At 42.3% G+C, this 13,958-nt stretch overlaps 1 protein-coding gene across 4 annotated transcripts in view; it reads right to left on the bottom strand.

The window, feature by feature from the left end:
• Positions 1-3,365: 3,365 nt before the first annotated feature.
• CPEB3 (cytoplasmic polyadenylation element binding protein 3) overlaps positions 3,366-13,958 on the bottom strand; it is a 176,580-nt gene continuing 165,987 nt past the window's right edge. For all 4 annotated transcript variants that reach the window (XM_057736335.1, XM_057736334.1, XM_057736337.1 and 1 more), the window contains exon 10: positions 3,366-7,394. In XM_057736335.1, the coding sequence (XP_057592318.1) occupies positions 7,167-7,394 (228 nt within the window). In that variant the 3' untranslated portion in view covers positions 3,366-7,166. The remainder of the gene's footprint in view (positions 7,395-13,958) is intronic.

Genomic DNA, 13,958 nt, shown 5'->3' with positions numbered 1-13,958 from the left:
CAGCCTTTGAATAGCAATAGAACTCCTCAATTTGGACTCCCCTCATCTCATTAGCAATCATTAACCTATTTAGTACAACTGTTCTAGTTAAAATATATGATTTAATTTTAAGAGTGTCCAAGTGACCCACGTGCCATGGGGTCTGGTGAAAAACCACCCAAGTACAACTTTTAAGCTGTGTTCATCAGTGTTTGTGGGTAATGAGTTTTCTTTCTGTAAAGCAAGTCCTTAGCCATAACCCCAGCCTTCTCAGCAGTCAGGGTCTGTCTTGCACATCCCCGCAGCTGGCTTAGCGTCCAGCAAAGGGGCTGCTTCAGAACCGCCGCTTCCAGCCTCACGCCCCAGGAACGCCAGGCCTCCCGGCTTTCACCCCTGGAAACAACAAGCTGCTCGGCACTTCGGCACCATTCGTTTACCTACTCCTCCTCCAAGTCGGGATCCAGAACCCTTTTGCCAGCAGAGAAATGCGGGGCCCAAGTCAGACCAGCATTCTGAAAACAGGATTCCATTTGTTGCTTAGTGCATGATACATTTTTAGAAAATCAAACGTAAACGAGACTTGAAACAGTATCCCTCTCCCCATTTTGGAGGGGGCTGCACGAGGTACAGACACAGAGCTCCAAACGGTCGGTGCGCTCCGGCGACACGGCTGCGCTGAACCCGGGGCCTCCCGCGCGAGCTTCAGGCCTCGGGGCCGCGCGAGCTTCAGGCCTCGGGGCCCCGCTCGCAGCCCGGGAGGCGGCGGGGTGGGCGCGCGCACCGGCCGCGGGTCAGCTTACCTGTGTGGGCCGCCGCCACGCGCCGGTGCCACCAGGGGGGAGGGCAGACTGGGGCCGGATTCGAGGACCGGCGACGGGAAGGGGTGGAGGCGGGAGGTGAGCCAGGGAGGCCCGTGAGGGAGCCCTGCCGTCCCGCGCAGACCCGCCAGCTCCCCAGCACCGCCGAGCGGCCGGAGAGCCGGGCCGGGATCCCGGCGCCGGCCCCGCCCCTCGGCGCCGGCCCCGCCCCTCGGGCCGCGCGGGAGGCCCGAGGGCCGAGAGCACCCGCGCCAGACCCCACCCTCCAGCGCTGCGCTCCCGCTGCGGGCTGGGCCGCTAGCACCTGCCTGCTCTAAATGCTGCGGGGGGAGTCTTTCGTGCGGCCACTTGTGGTCCGCTTTCTACAAGGATTGAAGTCAGTGCCTGCAAGAGAGCTTCTGGCACGTCCAAAGTCGCCACGGGATTGTAAAAGGGCCCATTCTCCGAGAGGATCCCAGAGAGCCTAGCGTAAAAAATAAAACGAAAGGGACGGCGTACGTACGTTTTCATTGACATTCTTGGTTTTAATTTTGAAAATTGGTTTCATGTGGCAAGTGCTGGCACCTTAAAATCTTGCAGACACACTCACGTTGTGTCAACAAACGCCTTCCTGTTTCAGATACACTCGGGAGTTTTTTTTTTTTTTAACGAGTGTTGCTCGTGTCAGAAAAAAGGTGAATGTTGCTATATTCAACCTGCTGTAAAGGCGTTTGTCCCCTCTCCCCCCGAAAAGCTCATCAAGCAAATTGGAGTATGCAAATATTCCCACACGCAATCCATGTACTCCATGCTACTCCTTAGCAAGTGCAAAGGATGACAAGTGTCAGTACTTCATACAACTAGATTTAATAAGTTGTTATTACAGAAAAAAAAAAGTCCAAACTACAAAGTTTAAGCAGTTGTAAGCAATAGCTGCATTGAGCTCCATGGTTAGTCACAGTACTGCAGTTCCACACAAGCAATATCAGTCCAAGCCCCAAAGGCGGAAGCTGAGTAAGGGTTACTAGCAAAAACAATCTAAGAGAACAAGTAATAAAAGATACAATACATTTAAAATTAGTTGTTAGTTGAAAAACAAATACAGAGATCTTAGCTGTGAACACTCTAAAAGTTATGTCCATTATTTTGACAGCAAAAATACAAATACCTAATACTTTATACCCCAACAGAACTATATCCAGAAAAGAAAAAGAGCAGAAGTTGTCCTGTATTAGCACCCAGGTTTTCTACTTGTTGTGATTAACTTCATTGTCATACAAATTTAAACATCCCCAAATCACATATCCATTTCTTGACCCATTTTGGGGTATAAAGTCAACAGCATTAATTATAAAATACTCTGTGGTAAAATGGAACACTATTGCAGCTGAGATAGAGAAATTTGGTTATTATTTAAAAAAAAAACAACAGAAAATGTTAGCTGACATACCATACAAACTGGTGAAAAAGCAACAATCCATACAAATAAGCCAGTTTTAACAAAAAGATAACTTTTTTTTTCACTAATCTGTGACTAATCTTTCACTCAAACCTTGCAAGTAGAGATGTCACAATACTCAAATATTTAGGTAGGAGCTTTACCCAGTTAAATGCCATTTTGTTGCTAATATAATAGATAAATGAAAACTAGCAGTTATTTGCTAATTGCATAAATGCAGTACATTCTGCATTAGCCCATGCCTCACTAACAAGCTATAAAACACAAGATATAGGCAGAAATCTAAGCATAATCTTTATACCACTAAGCAAAAATTTTCCAATTTCTTTTCTTCTGTTCCTAATCACTTATTTGTAGTTAATGTAAAATTCCAACCAGTAGCATCCAGTTTGAGTTAAAATTTTACATCACAACGTGATCTAATCTATATATTATTTACAAAACTGAATACATAGAGCATACCCAAGAGCCAACTCTGGACACGTGTTTCTCTGAGTCACTGATAACCTTGCCTCCTTGATGGCCCGTTCCAGGCCCCCTGCCTGGAACGGGCCATCAAGGACCGGGAGAAACACACTACCTGTCTAGAGCGAGTCATTGGATGTTCTGTTTACGCAACACCAGTTTTGCAGTTGTATGATTTTTGTTTAATTTTAGGTGCCATGACAATGACACGCTGCCTTAACAGCACAGCTTCAAGGTGAGTTTGGGTGTTGGAGAAGAAGCAGGAGGGCAGACAGATCATGCTTGGAGTGGCCAGATGTGTTGCCACAATAAGGGACAAACAAGGGGTACCATACCAGGGAGCAGGCGGGGGGAAGGGGGGGTGGAGGAAGAGGAAGTCTGAGACTCTCTGTGTACAGTGGTGACCTCCGAGTGTGCCACCTCGCCAGGCCATCGATGTGCTCAGGGAGGTCACTCAGGCGAGACACTGTGATCCAAGTCTCACTACCCAGAGGGCTGGTCCTCTCAGAGGCTTCCTTTCACTCTCAGAACATCACCACTGTAAATGCAGGGCAAAGATTCGGCCTGGCAAAAGGTACCATCTCACACGTGGACAGCAGTCGGTGGCAGATTCTCACACACACACACATACACACACACACACACACACACACACACACACACACACACACACGACAAAATGAAGAGTTAGAAGGGAAAAGCAATGAACCACTCTGTCGACCTAGCCAGGTTCTCAACTTGGTGGTATCTCAATAAGGGGTGACTTCATCATCAGGGCCACAGATTTGGCTGCACCTGGTGTTGTATAAATCCACTGTGACATCCCTAGAGAACTGTACTGTGACATCCCTAGTCTTACGCTAAACCGCTGTAATAAAGGAAAAGGCTTGTCAAAATCTCACATGTTCTACTCATTCTGTCCTTTTATTACCCAATTATCCATTACATTTTCCAGTCACTTTACATAACCAACCATTTTCATCATTGTCACACTATTGTAAACCACATCAGCAAGTTAATACATAAAGCTTTGCATTTCAAAAAACTAGACACTTTAGTAACAATATTACAAAGGTTTTAGCTTCAAAAATAACTGAAAATGAAAAAAATAAACTTTTAAAGAATTAGCATCATAAAATTAATTTATTCCAAGTAAAAATACAAAATAATATTATGACATTGACCAGATATGAAAGTCCCTCCCAGAAACAACTCTATTAATGATTGAGAAAGCACTCCTTAAAGAAAATACGAAATAAAATGAAAAATATGTAAATATGTTTAATTTTTTTCTTAGCAAAAAATCTTTCTAAAAATAACAATGAAAATTTGTCTCAGTACAAAGGCTACATTACTATTGAAAAAATACCAGCATGAAGAAAAGGTACATATTTGACAGTAGAAAAATGATTTCAGTGAATCACAATGTCTAAAGTTTGCAATGAAAATAAATCTGCAATAAAGATTTATGCCTTTTTTCTTTTCTTTTTTTTTCTATTTTTTATACAAACAGTACAAACAGTATTGCACATAACAACAAATAGTCGAGGTTAGGTTATAGCCTTCAAAAAATCGACTAGTTCAAGTGTCACATCAAGGAAAGGCCACAGCAGGACCTGTGATACCCGGGGGCTTCCCATCAAGTTGCAGGTCAGAACACCTCTGTGTTTTAAAAAATAATTTTTTTTGAAGGACCCTCTCTTTTAATATAACATTAACAACTTGGGGGCACATTTATTTACAAAACAAAAGGGAACATGTTATAATTTAATAAACTAAAAAAGTTCTCTTTAAAAAAATACAAACAGAAGAACTCTTTCACAATCCTGGTCAGTCGTGCACAATCAACGCTTGATTATAAATATACAAATTAAGGGAAAGTAGTTTCCACCACCTATTCACAACTTTCAGCACCAAATGGAGTTTATTTTTTGTAACCTATTCTTCATGACAATTCTTTTTTGCCTTCACTTCAGCTTTATGCTGTACAATCTTCCAGCTTTCTTTTTTAAAAATCTCAGTGTTATTTTAGTACATGAAAGAGGGGTGCTTCTTCAAAAAGTTTTGCTTCTTTCACATAATTAGGTAGATTTCTGTAGGTTAGATATGATCTTTAATATTATAGTTATAAAGCTCTGACTTCTTCATTTTCAAAAAACACAAATAAGCATGAAAAAAATAAAGTTACCCATCTGTTAAATCATTTTTCTTGCAGAATTAAATTAATATATATTTTTCTGAATAAACTTACTTAGAAAATATCATTTTCTTTCCTATATTTCAAAATTGAGGTATTGCAAAAGATCATGTCAGTCAGAAAGCATGCCTTTTTCCTTAAAAACAAACAAACAAAAAAAACTTCAGCCAACTTTTGAAAACTGTCTAGAATACAAAAAGTAGTAGTGCATAACAAAATTTCTTGTACAGATGAAAAAAACCACAAACATAGAAAAAAACAAACAGAAAACCACAGCTGGGCTGGAAAAAAGCAATTATTACCAAAAAGCCCAGAGGTAACCTCAAAGGGGAATTATAATAAGCATTTTTAATCCAGTAAAAAACTATTTTGTTTTTTCCTTTTTGAAAACAAACTATAGTTTGTGAGCTGGTAATTGCAACTAAACACTGGAGAAACAAAACAAAACAAAACAAAGCCATATTAACTTAAGACAGTACAAGGACATCACAGCACATAAAACACAGCGACTTAAATCTATTCTGCAGTGTCATATCCAGTCAGATTGTCCCCAGAATTCCAAAACATAGGAAGAAGATTTAAAAAAAGATTTACACAGTCTCATAATCATTGTGTGTGTTTATATGTTACTATCTGCAGCCCAAGAGTGAATGCTAAAAAAATGTCCATGGTAGTACTAGCAGGTCTGAATTCTATTCAAGCTTTACAGGATAAATCCAGGGAATTAAGTAGTTAATTTCTCACCCAGACAACCAACCCTGCCCAGGCCCTCTTATTTTGTACAGACATTTCTTTAGCATCACAATCACACAACTTTCTTAAAATGTGCCTAGTTTGTCAATTGACAACTTATCTCTATATACTGTATATATTCCTAGTGTTTGTAAGCTAAGATGAGCTCTTTGGTTTTCTGGACAAGGTCTGAAGCTATGTAAAATGGTGCAAGCACTAGGAGATTGTAACTAAGAGCTCATGTGTTAGTTAATAATATACCAGTTATGAACTGTCAAGTTCGTTAATGTCTGACACAGAGGCTTTAAACAGTTAAGTTTGATCACAGTTAGACATAATCACTTTACTATATAAAATAAATTGCACAATATATAACAGAGCACCGCAAAGTACTTCATCTACCACCCACAAATTTGCTTTAAGAATATCCTACACCTAGGTTTTATATTGGTTGTAATATAGGTCATTCTGTTATGGGCTCCTCCTAATTTCAGAAGCATTCCATTTATTGAGACATGCCTTCCTCCAGTCAATTACCATTTCTTTGAATGAAAAAAATCTTTTAAAAAAATCAGTATTTTATAGCTTATATAGATTCTTAATTTGTGCATTGTGGGAAGGTTTTATACTAGACATCAGATATAAAATTTATTGCATGCAGCAACCTGATTAAGTAAACATGCAGTCAGAAATAGTGACCTTCCGTTGACGCTTTCTCAAGTCTATTCTGATCTCCTTTCGGCAGCTGATTCTATCCCTAAATCACAAAAGTGTGTTGTTGGGTTTTTTGTAATTGATACCTTAGCCTGAATAGAGTATTATGGTATTAATAATACCATTTTAATAGCAGCAAAAGCTATTGCAGCATAAATTTACATAACACTAAAAGATCTAACCAAAATCCTCAGCAAAACAAAAATCAAACATGAAGGAAAAATAAAGATTCAGCTTATGAGGTATCCTTACATGTCAAAATAGAGAGCAACTAAAGGCTTATTTTCATTAAGGGTTATCCTTACTCTAAATTACCCCAACTAATGACTGCTGAATTGTTGTGAAGTTTTTGCTACATCTGCCACCTACTCACGAGTATTACCTTTGGTAAGTCTTCTCCTAGGGGCGAGTCTCTAAGTTTCTGAAAATAAGTGCATGCTCCAGTTCAAAAACGACAAGAACAACAACAACACAACAACAATGAACAAAAAAAATCACAGACATCAACTTGATGGCCGCTGATGAGAATGGCAGTCTACGAGTGACAAATCAGGTGTAAGAAATTAAGGTACCAAGCAGACAAAGGTGTGAATCAAAGTGCAAATCAGTACCGTTATACACTCTGCAAATCTGCATTATACTGGACACTGAGTTCAGTAATATGACTGTAAATAATAATAATAATAATAAAAAGACCCATTTCTTCTTTAAAAATCGAGAACGAATGCACAGATTTCCAGAACACTGTAAGCCCTGAGGCAGTGCCCTCTCTTTTCCCTCCTTGTTATCTACTCCAGTACTTGTGGCTGAGTCTGCCCTGGGCTCAGCTCCAGCGGAACGGGACGTGGCGAGGGCGGTCACCTCCCTCCTTCACCAGCGGTTTGTGGAACTCTCGCCCGGCGCGGGAATGTATGCTCGCCCAGCAGTATTCGCAGTAATACTGCAGACAGGTGACGTTGGCACAGAAGAACGGGGCAAACTTCCCACCACAGCGTGTGCCCTGGCACTCATCACACATCTGATCATCCAGCACATATGGCTTCACTTCCACCTGGACCCAAAGAGGAAAGACAGGAAAAAAGATTTTAGCAAAGCTTCTTCACATTTCTTCCTCTTGAGGGTTTATAGTGTAGCTTAACGTGTCTCAATCAGACTCAGCAATGAACTCAGCCGGTATCAGACAGTGGCCGAGAGTATGGGCTTTGGGAGCTGCTCCTTGACTTACTAGTTGTGCGACGGCAGTAACCTCTCTGTTCGCTCTATCTGTGCATTTGTAAAGCGGGTGTAACGGTGATACACAGACACACACACATCTATATATCTGTAAGGTGGGCATAACAGGGTCTACCTCAAAGGGTGCTGGCAAGGATTAAGAGAGGTAGCACATGTAAAAGCACATGAGCTGAGTCCCGAAGTCTGCTAGCACCCAGCAATGCAGGACAGGAAGCAGCGAGGACCAAGCCCAGAAGCAGGCAAAGGCAGGGCACGTGCGTGGGGAAGTTTGGCAGGAGCCAGGCCACCCAGGAAGGCCCACTGAGGCTGGCAAGGCCAGCTGAAGTGAGACTGTGAGGCTCTGGGCTTCAATGTTTTAAGCACAAGGATTTGAAAACACTAACCTCCCAATACCGTTCACAATGGACAGGAGGGAAAGGTGGCCTAGGGCAATGTTAAGAAGCTGCTGTGACAATTGAGGCTTTTTTATTTTTTAGATTTTATTGCCTTAATCTCCCTCCAAGACTGGAAGCTTCAATAGAGAACTTTTCATCACAGCCCTGCAGGGAGCATTTCATTCTAAATGAAGCAATGCTATATTAGACGAAAACCAGAAGCAAGGAAGAACAAAAGTGACCACAGTTTTCCCCCATGTCCACTTCCTAGAACCTCAGAAAGGGAATGTCATTAACGTTTTCATCCCGAATGTTAGAAATTAGCAGGAAGGCGGCAAGTCTCCGTGATCAGGCTCCTTCCCACACCGAACTCCAGAGCCATTCTGCGGAAGAGCAAGCACTGTGGCCACTGGGGCTGTGGAGACGGGGACCCATGTTTTTTTGACAGGCGCCAACTGCCTGACAGTTTGGGCTGCCTCTGGATGAGGCCAGGAGGTTCCAGCAGGGCACACACGGGGCAGGGTACCGAGGGGCGGAGGGGGGACAGAATGGGGTTCGCAGGGACGTGGGGACCGCTTGGATTGAGTACTCGTGTTCCTGACCCTTACCTACTGAAGGCCCCTTGGCCAGCCTCCTCTGGAGTTGTCTCTGCTTGGAAGCCCCGCAGGAGGTGACCTGTCTCAGCCCTTGGTTACCCAAGGGGGAACATGTCTTTGCTCTAGCTCTAGTTCCCTCCCTCCTGTTTTTCCCTCCTCAACCTGACAGGTTAGTGAGTGGGCTTCAAAAAACAAAACCAACCAAAAAAAACCTCTCACATTCATCTCTGCATCATAAGGAAAACCGCAGTGGCTCTGGAGGCATCTGCCTAGGTTCAAATCTAGGCCACATTACTCGCTATACAACCTTAGGCAAATTTCTCCAGTACTCTGAGCCTCTGTTTCCTCATCTGTACACTGAGGGAAAAGAAGGGTTTGTACTTTACAGGGTTCCTATGAGGAGCAAATGAGTTAAATCACATAAAGCACACAGAACAATGCCTGGCACATCACAAGCCCTCGTTATCACTCCTCCTGCTTCCTCTCTAGTCCAGGCCACCACAACATGCAATCGCACATGTCCAATACCCATGGCCTCTGCACTGGCCACCAAGCTCCAGGCCTTCCCTGGCTCAATTCTCCTATGTCCAGGTAGACGTTTCTATGATCTACATTCTCAATGGTTCCTCGCCTGGTCAAAAGCCCTCCAGGGTCTCCCCTGCCTTCAAGAGTAAGCCTGGCTGCCTCGGTATAACAGGGTACTTACTTGCTGTCCCCTGTGACTCAGATGTAAGCCAGAGCCTTCATGATTTGCCCCAATCTCCCTCCCAACGAGTCCCCAACTCAAGACCTGGTCTCTAATTTACCTGCACTTTCTTCCCACCTTAAAGGCTCAGCCCACCCAACAATTTCCTATACTCAATAAGGCCTGGTCTTTCTTTTCTTTTTCTTTCTTAACATAAAATTAACAGTCTTAAAGTGAACAATTCAGTGGTGTTGGATATATTCGCAAAGTTGTAAACCATTACCTCTCTTCAGTTCCAAAACATTTTCATCACCCCAAAAGGAAACCCTGTAGCCACTAAGCAGTTTTCCCTACCTTCTCTCCCTCCAGCCCCCGGCGACAACCTACCTGCTTTCTGTCTCTATGGATTTACCTATTCTGAATATTTTATATAAATGGAATCACACAACTGTGACCTTTTGTGTCTGCCTTCTTTCACTTACCATAATGTTTTGGGGCTCACCCATGCAGCATACAGCAATATTTCATTCCATTTAATGACCGAATAATATCCCATAGTATGTGTATGTACATGTGTATATGTATATGGTATTTTGTTTATGCATTCATTAATTAATGGACATTGGGTTGTTTCTACCTTTTGGCTATTGTGAATGGTGCTGCTATGAACACGGGTGTACATATTTTTGTTTGAATATTTGTTTTCAATTCTTTTCAGTATATACCTAGGAGTAGAACTGCTGGGGCATATGGAAAGTCTATGATTAGCTTTTTGAGGAACTGCCAAATTGTTTTCCACAGCGGCTGTACCATTTTACATTTCCACTAGCAATGTACCAGGGTTTCAATTTTTCCATATACTCACCAACGCTTGTTGTTTTCCATTTCTGTGATTACAGTCATCTTAGTAGGTATGAAGATGTATCTCACTGTGGTTTTGGTTTGCATTTCCCTACTGATGACATTGAGTATCTTTTCATAATGCTTGTTGGCATTTGTATATCTTCTTTGGAGAAAGGTCTATTCAAGCCCTTTGCCCATTTTAAAAACTGTATTGTTTTTTGTTGTTGAATCGTAAGAGTTCTTTATATATGCTAGATACTAGACTTTTATCAGACAGGTGATTTGAGAATATTTTCTCCTATTTTGTAGGTTGTATTTCACTTTCTTAAAAATGTTCTTTGATGCACAAAAGTTTTTAATTTTGAGGAAGTCCAATTTATCTATTTTTTTTCTTTTATTTTTCTTCCTTTTGATGTCATGGCTAAGAATCCACTGCCAAATTCAAGGTCAAGAAGATTTGCCCTTATGTTTTTTTCTAAGAATTTTATGGCTTTAGCTCCTATATTTAGGTTAATTGTCTTTGAGTTAAGTTTTTACACAGTGTGAGACGAGGTCCAACTTCATTCTTTAGCATGCGGATATCCAGTTGCCCTAGGACCATTTGTTGAAGAGACTACTCTTTACCTAATGAATGGTCTCAGCAACCTTGTTGAAAATTAACTATAGGCCAACCCTTCCTTAACTACTGCAGTCCCACAGGGAACTATTCCTTCCTCCTGTGAACTTAATACTCCACTTTGTTCCTCTGGCATTTCCTATCTATAGTCCTGCCTTGGCCAGCATCTCTCTCTATCTTCAAGCAACTTGAGGACAGAGTCCTGGAGAAAGACAGGACAGTGGTAGATCTGGGAAAGAATGTGGTCTGCAGAGATTGTGGGCTCCTGGGGAAAGGGAGCTGTAGGGTCATGAAAGTGTACATAACCTGGTCTGAGCTCCCTGTACTTCAAGGGCAAGAAGGAGCAAAGTGGTGGACTGAGTCCCCACTACCCTGAGGAGGGAGAACTACTGGTAGAGGCAGGGTGTGCGGAGAACTGGGAGCAGCCAGCTTTTCCACCTGCAGTCCATGAGCTGAGGACTGCTTTGCTTCTACCACCAGGTAGATGTCTACACTCAGGGTGCTCCAGCAACCAGATCTGAGCCCCAAAAAGCCCAGAAAAGGGGACCCAGCAGTCAGAGAAAGAATCAGTCTGAGCAAAGAGAATTCACATACAGTAAAAGAAAGCTGCCGGAGGAGAAAGACAAGAGCCCTTTGTAATATATACACATAGGAAAAGAGTACTTTAAGGAGATTCAAGCCTAGCACAAAGGGCACTTTCCAGACACACACACACACACACACACACACACACACACACACGCACATGGAGGGTGAGTCAAAAATTATCAGCACTCTGGCTGTAGAATTTATTTTAATTAACTTTTAGAAAAGACAAATACATCATCTTTTGACATAATTTCCTTGCTTTTCAACACACTTTGTCCATCTGTCAACAAACTTTCGTATTCCCTCATTAAAAAATGTTTTAGGCTGAGCTGTGAGCCACGAATGTACCGCCGTCTTCACTTCTTCATCAGAAGTGTCTCTTTATCATCATATGGCTGCTTTCAGGGGACCAAACAGGTGAAAGTCTGATGGAGCAAGATCAGGACTATAGGTAGGATGCTTTAACACCTCAAAACAAAGTTTTTGCAGGGTGTCAACAGTGTGGGCATGCAGACATGCATACCCTCAGACCATGAAAAAAGAATCACTGCATGCTGCTCTTCTTTCATGCAAATTACAAGTGGGGCATCCATTTTTGCTCACATCGCAGTTACAAATGAACTGATGTAATATGTTCACACCTGCACAGCAGTGACTGGGGAGACAGTAACCTTGGATGGAAAGTACTGATAAGATAGTGCGGCCAACAGAAGTTTTAATATAACCAGAGTGCGCATAATTTCTGACTCACCCGTGTGTGTGTGTGTGTGTGTGTGTGTGTGTGTGTGTGTGTGTGTATTTGGCTGCGTTGGGTCTTCGTTGTTGTGAGTGGGGACCTCCTCTTCATTGTGGTGCTCAGGCTTCTCATTGAGGTGGCTTCTCTTGTTGAGGAGCAAGAGCTCTAGGTGCACAGGCTTCAGTAGTTGTGGTACATGGGCTCAGTAGTTGTGGCTCTCAGGCTCTAGAGTGCAGGCTCAGTAGTTGTGGCGCATGGGCCTGGTTGCTCCACAGCATGCGGGATCTTCTCGGACCAGGGATCAAACCTGTATCCCCTACATTGGCAGGCAGATTCTTTTTTTTTTTTTTTTTTTTTTTTTTTAAGAATTGCTGTTTTTTTGTTTTTGTTTTTTTAATTTACTTATTTATTTATTGGCTGTGTTGGGTCTTCGTTGCTGCACACGGGCTTTCTCTAGTTGCTGCGAGCGGGGGCTACTCTTCATTGTGGTGCGTGGGCTTCTCATTGTAGTCACTTCTCTTGTTGTGGAGCACGGGCCCTAGGCACGTGGGCTTCAATAGTTGCAGCACATGGGCTCAGCAGTTGTGGCTCATGGGCTCTAGAGCACAGGCTCAATAGTTGTGGTGCATGGGCTTAGTTGCTCCGTGGCATGTGGAATCTTCCCAGGGCAGGGCTCGAACCCTTGTCCCCTGCATTGGCAGACGGATTCTTTACCACTACACCACCTAGGAAGTCCCGGCAGGCAGATTCTTAACCACCATGCCATGGTGGAAATCCCTTCCAGTTATATATACATATATTTAATGTTACTTCTGTTTAGGTGTAAAAGTGGCATTGTGGTTATGTGGGAGTTTTTGTCTCTCAGTTTTTTTTAAGCGCTTAAATTAATTTTTTAAATTGAGGTTAAGGTCACAAAGAATTAATCATTCTAAACTGAACAATCCAGGGGCATTTAATACATTCACAGTCTGTGTAACCACCAACTGTATTTAGTTTCAAAACATTTTCATCACCCCAAAAGGAAACCTCATACTCCCAGTTTTGTTTTTTAAAGAACTCTTTTCAGAGATACATAGTGAATTATTTCAGGATGAAATTATGTGATGGCTGGGATCTGCTTCAAAATAATCTGTGGGGTGAAGGCAAGAAAGTAGGTAGAGGTGTAGATGAAACAAGACTGGTCACTAGTTGATAATCACTGAAATTGGATTATAGTAACACTGTACATTGATAATTGCACTAACTGGATGATGAGGTTCATAACACTATTCTCTGTACTTTATTATTAAGAAGTTAAAAAAAATCTAAACTATGACATTTTGACTAATTAAAGAGATGAACTTGAGAGGATAATCACTGTCCAGATTCAGCTTAGTGGCCTAGAAGATCAAATGGTAGAAATACTTCAAAGCTCTGGGAAAAAATAATTTTAAGAAGAGAGGAAAAAGAAGAAATTTGAGAATAGATCCAAGAGAACTTAACATGTTAATAACAAAAGTTCCAAAAGAAAGAGGAAAAAAAAAAAAAAAAGAAAGAAAGAGGAAAGGTAATAAGCTCACAAGAGTCCTAAAACTGCACATCAAAAACTCCATCAGGTCCAGTCCGGAACAATGAGAAAAAACACACCTCTAGGCATATCCCAGTAACATCACTAGTTATTGAAACCAAGTCCCCCTAAAACCAAGCTCCCCTACCCACCCTCTCTATTCAAAACTTTATGCTTTCTTGTCCCACCCATGTTCCTCTCAGGATTGAGGGGTATCAAAAAGGGGGGGGGGGGAGGGGATTGAAATGGAGCAGGACCATGTGGGGCCCTCCTGGATACAACCCCCCTCCACTGTGTCCCCGGCTTCTTGTTTGTAGAAAAAGGCTTTAGCTTCTTGGGCCTCCCCTGAGTTCCAAAAGGCAGAGTCAAGAAGTTACTAATTAGGGGAGTGAGGGAAT

The sequence above is a fragment of the Hippopotamus amphibius genome, chromosome 5 (assembly GCF_030028045.1).
Source record: "Hippopotamus amphibius kiboko isolate mHipAmp2 chromosome 5, mHipAmp2.hap2, whole genome shotgun sequence".
NCBI classification, from domain to species: Eukaryota; Metazoa; Chordata; class Mammalia; order Artiodactyla; family Hippopotamidae; genus Hippopotamus; species Hippopotamus amphibius.
Note: the sequence above shows the minus strand (reverse complement) of the source record. Positions and strands in the feature narration are given on the sequence as shown.